At 34.1% G+C, this 11,401-nt stretch overlaps 1 protein-coding gene across 2 annotated transcripts; it reads right to left on the reverse strand.

The window, feature by feature from the left end:
* Nucleotides 1-427: 427 nt before the first annotated feature.
* On the reverse strand, nt 428-7,896 carry LOC111780918 (peptidyl-prolyl cis-trans isomerase PASTICCINO1). 2 transcript variants are annotated; one of them, XM_023661274.1, is made up of 21 exons: nt 7,767-7,896; nt 7,364-7,454; nt 7,157-7,241; nt 6,857-6,926; nt 6,456-6,553; nt 6,229-6,351; nt 5,905-5,937; nt 5,469-5,527; nt 5,279-5,363; nt 5,047-5,205; nt 4,787-4,844; nt 4,472-4,617; nt 3,882-3,979; nt 3,710-3,779; nt 3,081-3,140; nt 2,892-2,948; nt 2,579-2,647; nt 2,380-2,457; nt 1,241-1,342; nt 1,089-1,160; nt 428-983 (listed from the first exon to the last, which is right to left on the reverse strand). In XM_023661274.1, exons 2-21 carry the CDS (start codon nt 7,429-7,431, stop codon nt 708-710), a joined length of 1,866 nt encoding a protein of 621 aa, XP_023517042.1. In that variant the 5' UTR covers nt 7,432-7,454; nt 7,767-7,896; the 3' UTR covers nt 428-707. The 2 variants fall into 2 exon arrangements, with proteins under 2 accessions (XP_023517042.1, XP_023517043.1); XM_023661275.1 differs by lacking the exons at nt 7,364-7,454; nt 7,767-7,896 and having other exon boundaries at nt 7,165-7,238.
* Nucleotides 7,897-11,401: the final 3,505 nt, after the last annotated feature.

Here is an 11,401-nt window from a genome sequence, read left to right on the forward strand (position 1 = left end):
ACAAAATAACCATTATTCATAATTATAGCTTACTAATTATAGATTTTAAAAAATATCTCATTCTTTACCAATTATAGATTTTAAAAAATATCTCATTCTTTTAGTAAATGATGCTCATTGATTTCTCCCCTAAACTTAAAAATAGTCTTTAAAAGGGTAAATAAATTTTTTAAATTTTATTCATATTACTTAATTATATTTTTCCTAATTTATTTTTATTTATTTACTTTAGAACCCAATTTAAATAATAAAAAAATATTCTTATTCTTTCAAAAGTTACCATATAATCTTTAAGCTCTCGTAAATATATCAAAACTACTATTGGAGTAGAAACCCACGTGGCAACAACTAGAACAAGTGTTCGGATTAAGTTTGAAAACATCGTACAAACGTGTCAATTTTTCATCTAACAAATGCACCAAGAATCTGAATAATCTGTTAAATTCTGGTGAAAAGTACAGAAACAAATGCACTAAGAATCTGAATCCTAAAACACATTTCATCTCCACAGACCTTATGAATCTGAAAATAGCTTCCCTACGATCCTTCCACTCACAGAGATTCAAAAGACAAATATGGATGGTTCTTTATCCTGCATTTCTTAATCTTAATGTACATGATCCAATAAGATTATTGTATAATTCATAATGCCCTTGAGGCTAAGCTGAGCTACCCCTCCTAACATATTCTCTTTTTTTCATTATAATCTATAGTATGGAACATCTATTCAGCCCAAGGGCTGCAAATATTCGTCTACCGGCAGGCCAGAAGCGGGATAACCAATCCCTTGGATAGTCATCTGCTATACTATCATCACTAAATTCAGAGCATTTGTCATCCTCATTTTGTTCTAACTTATCAGAGTTTTCCTGGATTTCACCTGAGTTCTGGTGATCTCTATCTTCTGCCCCAGCCTCTGAAATTTCGCCTGGTTTTTTGTCAAATAGTCCTTTGAACTGTTTCCTTGCTTTCTTCTCCACTTCCTATAGATGGAATAGTGAAGCAGAAGATCAAAATGATTTCTTAAAAGTAATTTCGGTCCCATCTTTAATGGTAAATTAGAAATGATGATATTGTTGTATTCTGACCTGTTTCTTTTGCTTCAGTTTTAGGAGGGCTGCAGAGGCATCGCCTTCAGATGATTTATCAGCTTTTTTCATCTATTGGTGTGAAGTATATATAATTCAGAAATGGGAGTAAAACATCCAAAGCATACCATTGAAAAATTAAAAAACTTTACCATTTCAAAGTCGTTCTTTGCTTCCTCAAAGTCTCCGAGGGTCATGTAGGCCATTCCTCGACGATACAAAGCTTTGGCATTTCCGGGGTTTGCATCGATAACCTGCATAATTCCCACTCAAGAGACTTTTGAAGGACTAATATGGAAGGAAACATAGTAAAAAAAAACATGTAAATAATGTGTAGTCATTATTTGCGGTCAGTTCATCAGATTGCCAAAACTCATTCGTAAAGAAATCTTCGAAAGTGGACTTTGTAAATGATCTAATTTGTCCTCATTAACTTTTTACTAGTAGAGTAGAAGATCCGAGTTTAAATCCTTATGATACTATTTATACTTCATTCTATTTTAATGACACACCTATTGGCTTTTGAAAAAAAAAAAAAATCAAACTTGAAGGAGAGTGTTAGTTAAAGAATAAACTAAAAAAAGATTTAATTAGCCCACTGCTAATAGATATTATCTGCTTTGACCTATTACATATCGCTGTCAGCCTCACAATTTAAAACGTGTCTGTTAGGGAGAGGTTTCCACACCCTTATAAGAAATATTTTGTTCCCCTCTCCAACCGATGTAGGATCTCACAATCCACCCCCTTGGGGGGTAGCGTCCTTGCTGGCACACCGTCTGGTGTCTAGTTTTGATACCATTTGTAATAGCTCAAGCCCACCACTTACAAATATTGTCCGCTCTGACCTATTACGTATCGCCGTCAACCTCACAGTTTTAAAACGCGTCTGTTAGGGAGAGTTTCCACACCCTTATGAGGAATACTTTGTTGCTCTCTCCAACCGGTATGCGATCTCACACTCTAGCCTAACAACAACTTAAGCATTTGGGTTTCTATGGCTGATTTAACTGCCTTTAAGATATAATTGTTCTTTGTATTTTTAAATCCTTTTGATCATCCAAATGTTCCCCCTGCTTCCCTACCCACTTTACTCTTTGTATATGACTGGGGTGCAGGGAACAACCGTGGCTCAAAAGAATACAGGCTGAGAATCCTGTCAGATACTGCGAATGGCGATCACCTTAACAGTCAAATGGAATCCATGAATAAATTCATGCCCTCAATTTAGCTGCCAGGAGAAAATGGTCTTTTCAAAGACAGAAGTGGGCTAAAAAGTTATAAAGCATACCTTGTTACACATCTCAATGGACTTTCTGCATTCTCCCAGTTTCAAGTAGCATGCAGCGACATTCAGGTTTAACAAATCCTTGAAAAATCAGATATGAAGGACAATAAATAAATGGTCTTAAACCGACTAGGTTGGCAGAAAACCAGGTCAAATGTTCAAGTTTAAGATGACTCGAGATCAAATGCTTGCAAGTACTTACTCGGGTATTAGAAAAAACTTTTCCTTCTTCATCATCTTGTGGATTGACGTGATTGAATTCACGAAGCACCTGCAGAAACAGAGATGGTCATAACAATTAAAGACATTTAACATAAGTAGCTTATACATTATTTGCTTGATTCCTCCATCTAAAAGAGGTGGAAAGTCGCAATTTCCAGTTTTTAATAAGCAAACGAATTTAACAAAAAGAAAAAGGAAATATTGGACTATGTGGCAACGAAATGATATCAATTAATATTTATGAAAAAGTTGCGCTAAAACAAGGTGAAGAGAGTACGAGAAGAATAGATTGCCTTCTCATACTTGGCTTTAGCTAGTTCGAATTTTCCTTCTTTGAAAAGTCTGTTGCCCTGGAAAAAAAAAAGTATAAATAAGTGCCATTTGTAATCATTAGCACAGGGAGAAATTGCAGTCTGCCAGTAGAATAGTATAGCATAATAATAGCCCAATATTAGCCAAGACAAACAAAAAGGACAAGATACCGTGTTCTTTATCTTCCCTGCTTCGTCCATTATGCTTTTGAAGTCCAGGCCATCCCATTCCTGAAGGATTCATAAGTTGAATTATGAAAGTTTTTTCTTTTAAAAAAAAGGAAAAATCCAAGGGTATGGGATACACCATGTCCTAGTATATGCTTCATCCATTTTCATTCAATATTCAAAGAACAGTATCAGACTAAACTACAGACATTTTGAACTTATAATTCACAGATGAGGTTATTGCCATGCCAGGATCAGATATCATAAATGAAGATTATGAACAAAGAAGTATCTGCACGATCAACAACTCAAAAACAAGATGATTCAATGTTTGTTCGAAATGTACTGCAAAAAAATTGCAGCATTGGAGGATACCTATTGGGAGTTTAAAATTAAGGGCACGTGCGAAGAGTCTAATGCTAAACAATAACAATAGTACTGGCAACTATTTAACTTATTTGCGCCTTTGGCCTCTCTTTTCTTTTAACAAAAAATGAAACTTTTTTATTGATAAAATGAAAAGAGACGCACAAAAGATACAAACTCCACGAGGGGGAGAAATGAGAACACAAAAGGACAAAGGATGAACAAAAGTAACCAAACCAAAGATCCGAAAAACTGAATAGTTGCACCTTTGGCATCTCAAAACCAAGAAGTTCAATTTCCCATTGAACGTGAGCACCTGCTGGAACATCAGCTGGCCTGAGCACATAGAAAAAAGCACGTCAAAGATTACATTGAGTCATACATATTTTGGAAAACCAAGATACAATTAAGTTACTAAAAAGAAAGGTCGAGTATAACCTCGGGAACTTGTCATATGCATAATCTGGAGGGCAAGTAACTAGCGCTATTTCTCCAGGCAACATCAAACGGACAGACATTTCAAATCCCTCAGGAACCTATTACACAATCATGAGCCATAAACTTGACAATTACTATCTTAAGCACATGCAGGTTAGAAAGCACAGAGCTTCTACCCAGAATCCCAGACATAATCAATTCAAAAATTGTTGGAACCTCCTTAAACAAACCACGCAAAGAAATCATGGAAGGTTGATGAAAAAGATTATTTGGTAGAACACACTACCCTGTTTTTAAAGACAAGACCTTTGGTCATCCGATGTACTATTTAGTATTAATGAACTCAAAAACATGCAAATGCATCTTACAGAACCCTGCCAATCCAATTTCAAAGGACCATAACTCTTTCTTATGTCCTTCCTAACGATATATACGCTCCATGTAGTGTGCTAACTAATTGTTTGGGAAGACATTTCCCCATTTTCCTTTTCTATTTACCATAACAGCCTTTCTAGTAGATCATCTCTCATAATCAACAAAAGAATCCACGAGCTGAGTTACTGTCAGTAATAAAAGGGAAGACAACTCACAAGCCCTTCTCCAGATTGGAATTCCAATGGCTGACCATCATTATCGACTTTTGTATCGTAGAAAACTCTTTTATCTTCACTCAGCATGGCCTTGTAATGCACACGTAATAGACTGTCATGAAGAGGGCAATCCATTGGAAAATCACCTGATTATTCCAGAGAATATGGAAGTATTATCATTGATGGACAAAAACAATGTTCAAGTACGTCACATACTACAATCATATAAGGAAATTTCATCAAACTCGTGGCTCTAATTTGTCTATGTTCCTTATAAATGTCAATTTGAGTGAGAGTACAGTTCTGAACCCAGACCTTTTCCATCACGAATTCGTCGTTTGATCAGCCGTCCATCTCCAAGCATGTCTCTTACCTACTCATTCATTACTAGAGGGTTAAGCTCAATGATTGTGAGAGATACATAAGTAATAAGTTTAGCAAAAGGATAATCAAACAATCAGCTTTTTCAAAGTAGGTTAATGACAGAAAGAATCAATTTAAACAAAGGGTAGTAAATCCACCCCCAAGCAGATCAATGATGCAATATAATCTAGTTTAACAATGACTTCACTAACCTGAATGAAGTGGACAAGCTCCACTTCGAAATGAACTTCTTCAATACCATCCTCCACCGTAATTAGAGGAGATGGAGTTAAATACTGACTAGTGACAAATATTACAGCCTTTTCTCCTCGTGTCATCGTTCCAATTCCCATTTCTAAACCTTTTGGTACCTAACATACATGCAAAGAGATTAAGTGAGGAAATAGACAAATAGGACAATTAGACAAGGTCTTGAACATTAACCTCCGACTTTCCAAAAGTGAAAAAGTATGGCTCTCCCGTTGTGCGTGATAGAATCACTTTACCGTCACCTGTCCTTGCGGAAATCCTAGAGGCATCCACATTTTCAACTACAAACTCAGTTTGGTTCTCGACATATCAAATAAGAACAGATATGAAAGATAAAAGAATAACGTAAGGAAAACACATATACCAGGCTTTGATCTCGTAAGGCTCCCTTGGTGATTCCCAACCCTGCCCCTCATTAATAACCTGTTAAAAAATATCAAAACGTAAAAAATTGTAAACTCACCTTTCATATTCATCAGGAGCATTCCACAGAGTTTTCCACATGTTAAAAGAAAAACTTTCCCAGCACCCCCTACGTTTAACATCCCATCTTAAATTCTGCTAATCATATCCGTATAAACCCCTGTAGTTATTTTCTATGGTCATGTGATATATTAAATCAACATTTGTTCCATTAAACAGCAATGCCAATTGCGACTATTAGAAATTCCACTGATGTATCTAAGTTTGTATACTTGAGAGTTGAAACTCTAAGATATATTGCTTAAAATGTGTATTTTTACTCAACTATAGAAACACTACAAATTACTTAGTAACGCTTGTTTCATTTTTACCAATACCTTCTTCACAACACCAAAATCGTTGCTCACAACCTGCAAACATATCAATAAGAAAAGTTAATAACTACCAGATCACAATCAGACACAAGCCAAGATCTTTAAGGTTGAGGGGCCAGACCAAGCAAGGAAAAATATGTATTAAGAAGGTTAGGAAGTGAAAAAGGTGTATGCATATTAATGAGTCAGCATCACTAGATTTCATCTACGGTCCTGAAGTAAATATTATTTACAACATGAATCTTTATATTTTAGAAAGTTTTACTGTCGTTCGATTTTTATGTGATTCACATGATACGAAAAACATTAAACTTTGAGATTTCTTGCCTTGGCCTTAAAAAAATCCAACATCTCAATCTCAAAATGCAGTTCATCTTCCTTCGGGAAGCTGCTACTGACTGAAAGTGGGCAGTCCTCCTCCCCGTAGTGCATTTGGGGTTTCATCTTGAACTGAAACAGCAGTAAAAACGGTTAATTGTAACAAATGTCCAAGAGATGTTATTATCTTCCTCTTAAGGTAATACAGATGCACCAAGCTCAAGAAAGAAAATTACCATAGCCACTTCACCCTTCAACATTGTCGGAATACCTTCTAGCAATCCCAATATCATTTTGCTTTTGCCTAAAATATGCCTTGTTGGAATGCCCTTCCCTGATATGTAAAAAGAAGACATTATTCATCCACACAAAAGAAATAAACAATAAAGTTCTTTTTTTGGTAGAATTCCAAATCACAACAATAATGATTCTTCTGGTTAGGAATATGTTTGACGACCAGAAGTCATCAGCTTCAATGTCAAAACTTCTGGAAGTGTTGGATAATCAAATGACTGAAAACAACTTTGATATTCAGTCAACAGCTAAAGCAGTACGGACATAGTTTTTCGTTAGTCAGCTCCACCAAAAATCCATATTCCCCAAAGATGCATTCCTTAAAAGCAAACTATCAACTCACCTCCATATTCTGATCGAGTCGATTCAACAACAAATCCATCAAGTGTTCGTACGGTGCAGTGATAGACAACCTACAACACCAAAGCACACAATCACATTTATCTTATCCTATTTACTCCAAGATTCAACATAAGCTCTGAGAAACCAATGGATTTTGAGCCTGAAACACATGTCGTGCGTTGCCTAGAAGTTCAAACAACTTATTTAGATTTTTGAACTAAAATAAGCAACACAGGCAGTGAACATTTTAACAAGTCTCAAGGATAAAAAAAAAAAAAGTTTAAACGTGTATATTAGCAACCTGATCACCTTCCGAAGGTGTCAATTCACCACCTCCGGGTCTCATCAAGGCTTTCATCAAGCTTCCGGGCACAATTTTCGCCTTCCTTTAGGTCCAGAATTATATACACAGGCAAGAATTTAAAAAAAAAAAAAACATCAGAAGCGCTGGTTATCAACCATTATTGTTGATGAAAGGGGCCAGAATTCCGTGGCCAATGAGGGGTACCTCTTCTCGTCCTCAGAGGGTTCTTTCTTTTTCTGAGGTAAGAGTTCCTGCTCCGTATCAACTGCCATGGCCGATTAACTTGGAAAGAAAGCTGAAAACGGAAAAATAATATATACTAAATATAATTAAGGCAGAAAAGCAGAAGTAGTTGTGATCATTAATGGCGGATGGGAACTCAAGAAAACAGCGAACTCTAGCCTTCAAGCCGAAGAATGGGAATTCATAGTAGAAATTCAATCAACAATTCACATCTTAGTTTCATCAGAGAATTATCCAAAAGAACAAACAAAAAACTTCCAGTGAGACTGATCTCAGGAACTCAACTCAACTCAACACAAGAAATGTTGACTGAGGTAAAAGGAAAAAGATTCGGGGTCGGAGAAGAATCAAACGTGAGAATTACCTGAAGAGTAAGAGAAGGAGATGAATTTGAAGCTCGCAGAGCTAATGGTCGGGAATCAAAGAACAGTTGAACTTGAATCTCGTTCGTTCTTCGTTGATCTCGTCCCAAACATCAGTCCGGCCTGGTCTGTACGTGGAATTGGAAACTCGTGCAGACGGCGTGTCCAACCAAACTTGAGAGCTGGGCCTGGGCCTGGGCTGAATTGGGCCCATCAAATTGGACCATTTGCAGTCATTTTTTACTTGTAAATTAAAGGATTTAATTTAAATGCCCTCAAAACCAGTTAGAATTATCGGATCTACATCTTAAAATTAAAAATAATTAAACCACATTTCAAATTCAAATATAATTTTTTTTTTCTTATAAAAAAACTCAAATTTTATGAAGCATAGAATTTTGGACTAAATTAAATAAAATAAAATAAATTTTTTTATAATTAAAAAAAAAAAATTAGAAGTAGGGATTTAAACTCATTTGAATTTTGGAGTTGATTAAATTGGTGACCGGAACCACTCCACTCCAATAAGTTCACACTCTAATCCAACCCAACACTCTATTTTTTTGGGTTTGGTTGTCGAGTTATTTTTTTAATTATTTTTAAAATATATATATTATTTATCCATAATTCATGTTACCATCATTACTAAAATTTCATAAATCTCAAATATAAAACATTCATAAATCACACCACATTAGTAACATCCATTATACACGTTAAATATTTTTTATCATGATAATAATCTTAAAAATAAAGATGGAGGTTGAGTTGGATTATAACCTTATTTTCAGATAAGCGAGATTAATACCATAAAAAAAATATCAATCTACTCCCTGTGACTTCAATTTACATGGTCGAAATCAAATCGATTTGTTAATTTTTATTTGTAATAAATATAGTTGGTTTGCTTGTGCAAATTAGCTCAACAACTAATTGAGTAGGATAACAACCATGCCACCATCAATAGCATCAATAGGATCTTGAAGTAGTTGATGTTCGTTGATAAATTTTAAAAAATTTAATATTTTTCAATTTCATCCAAATATCTACCAAGTAATTATGAATTCATAATAAAGTCGATTACATATCCATCTTGTACCTAAACTCGACGACAAACTATTTTAATTGTTCATATATATAGTTCAACAAATAGATTAGGCGTTCAAATCTCTCATTTATTGAATTGAATTTAATTGTAATAACTACTTAAAATGAAATTAATTAATATTAAAAAAGAATCTCTCAATCACGCAACTAATCTACTTTTTAAACGACATCATGACAAATGACTATTAACTCAATATAATGTAGTATAAAATTAAATATAAAGTATTTATTCATTCAATCATTTCGAGTTCATGAGTTCCTCACTTTAATATATGATATCACATTTCTAACTTTCAACCGTCTTTTAATTCAATCTCTCAACAATATAGCTTTAACGAGTTGAAATATTAAACTATAAACTTTTAGATAATAATGAGTGTCGGGTATATTATAAAATAAAAGTTAACAGTTTTGTAATTTTACCTAAAATAAGAGGCAACAATTATAGAAGGAAAAAGAAAAGGGAAAATGAGAGAGGAGGAAGGGAATTGAGCGGAAGGTGGGCGTGGTGCTTGTGCTGCGTTGGTTGGGGCGCAGACACGCGCGCATGTACACATCTAACTAACCTAAAACGTGCCGCCCTTCGACGGGCAGTGGGCGCGCGCCTTGTCCACGTGCCTACACATGTCTCCACCACCACTCCCTACCCTTTCACCTTATTATTACAACAAATCATACCTTTTATTACATTTTTTTTTTCTTAAATCATATTATTATTTTTTTAATTTATGACCGTGACCCGGGTTAGACGAACACGACTCTCCACAATGGTATGATATTGTCCACTTTTAGCATAAACTCTCATTGCTTTGCTTTGAGCTTCCTTAAAAGGGTCCCACATTGGTTAATGATCATGGGTTTATAAACATAGAATACTCTCTTTCATTGGAATGATGTCTTTTGGGGGAAACCCAAAGCAAACTCACGAGAGCTTATGCTCAAAGTGGACAAAATCATATGATTGTGGAGAGTCGTGATTCCTAACATGGTATTAGAGTCATGCCCTAAACTTAGTCGTGTCAATAGATTGGTGAATCCTCAAATATTAAACAAAGAACTCCAAAAGAAAAGGAGTCAAGCCTCCTTGAAGGCAGTAAAAAATGACTAAGACTCCAAAGGAGTCGAGCCTCGATTAAGGGGAGGCACACTTTGTTCGAGGGGAGGTGTTGGATGATGGAAGTCCCACATCGGCTAAGTTAGGGAATGATCATGGATTTATAAGTGAAGAATACTAACTCCATTAGTATGAGGCCTTTTGGGGAAGCCCAGAGCAAAATCATGAGAGCTTATGCTCAAAGTGGACAATATCATATCATTGTGGAGAGTCGTGTTCGTCTAACATCTCTCACATATGTACTCATAATCTTTTATTTAACCAATCAATTAGACGAAAGTCTCATTTTCTCAGGTATCTAGTCTATGTTTTAGGTGAATTTGAGAAAATTTCTAAAAAAATTTACAAAAAGAGAGGGAAATAATGCATGAAGAAATAAAGTTCAATATTTAAAAATAGTAGGGAGAATTAAAATATAGTACAAATAATAATAATAATATTATTAGTTTTGCGTATTTAAGATAATATTATCAGGAAATTGTAAAAGATTATGAAAAAGAAAAAAGAAAAAAGAAAATAGAAAATCTGACAAAGGAAATAGCAGGGCACGTGCTGAGTCATCACTTTTGCTGCTTTATATTTACATTATTTTGAACTATATTGATTTTATTATTATTATTATTATTATTATTATTATTATTATTATTGGTGCTTTAAATTTGCGTGTAGGGTGAGAAAAATATTTAATTTCACATTAATATCATTTATTTTTTTGACTCCCCATTCATGTGGATTCATACCAATAATGTTAATTCGGACAAAACATAAATTGGAGCAATAATTTCTTTAAATAAGTTTGAGGTTTTTTTTATCCGCCCAAATATATTTTCTTTAAAAAAAAACATTTATGTTACTTTTTTTTAATTTTATATAATTTTGTCTGATAGGATATTATTTATTTTGACTTATTACGTATAGCCGTCAACTTCGCAGTTTTAAAACGCGTTTATTAAAGAGAGATTTCCATGTCTTTTCAAGAAATGTTCCAACTTGAAATTTCACATAAATCATTGAATTTATCAACGTTGTACCGTAAAGGTATAAAATTAAATTTTATGTCTAATCCTTGAGTTAAAGTTTGAATTTGGTACGAAATCAATGGGAAATGTTGAATAGAAACCCTCACATGGCATCCACTTACCATTGAGATAATAATAATAATTTCTATCATTTCTAAAACTCAATATATAATTGTAGTTTGAAATGTTTATTTAATTTATTCACCATTTAAACTATTTAAAATTTCTACGTTATAAATTTTAAAAAATAATTACATATTTTTTTTTTAAAGTTTTGAATATGTGGAGGATTAAAAATTTGAATTAAAAAAAAAAAAGAAAAAAAGAAGGGACTAAATTGAAAAATATGTAAAAAGTGGAGGACTAAAATGAAAAAGGAGAAAGAAAGAAAGAGAGA

This window comes from Cucurbita pepo, chromosome LG19 (assembly GCF_002806865.2).
Source record: "Cucurbita pepo subsp. pepo cultivar mu-cu-16 chromosome LG19, ASM280686v2, whole genome shotgun sequence".
Taxonomy (NCBI): Eukaryota; Viridiplantae; Streptophyta; class Magnoliopsida; order Cucurbitales; family Cucurbitaceae; genus Cucurbita; species Cucurbita pepo.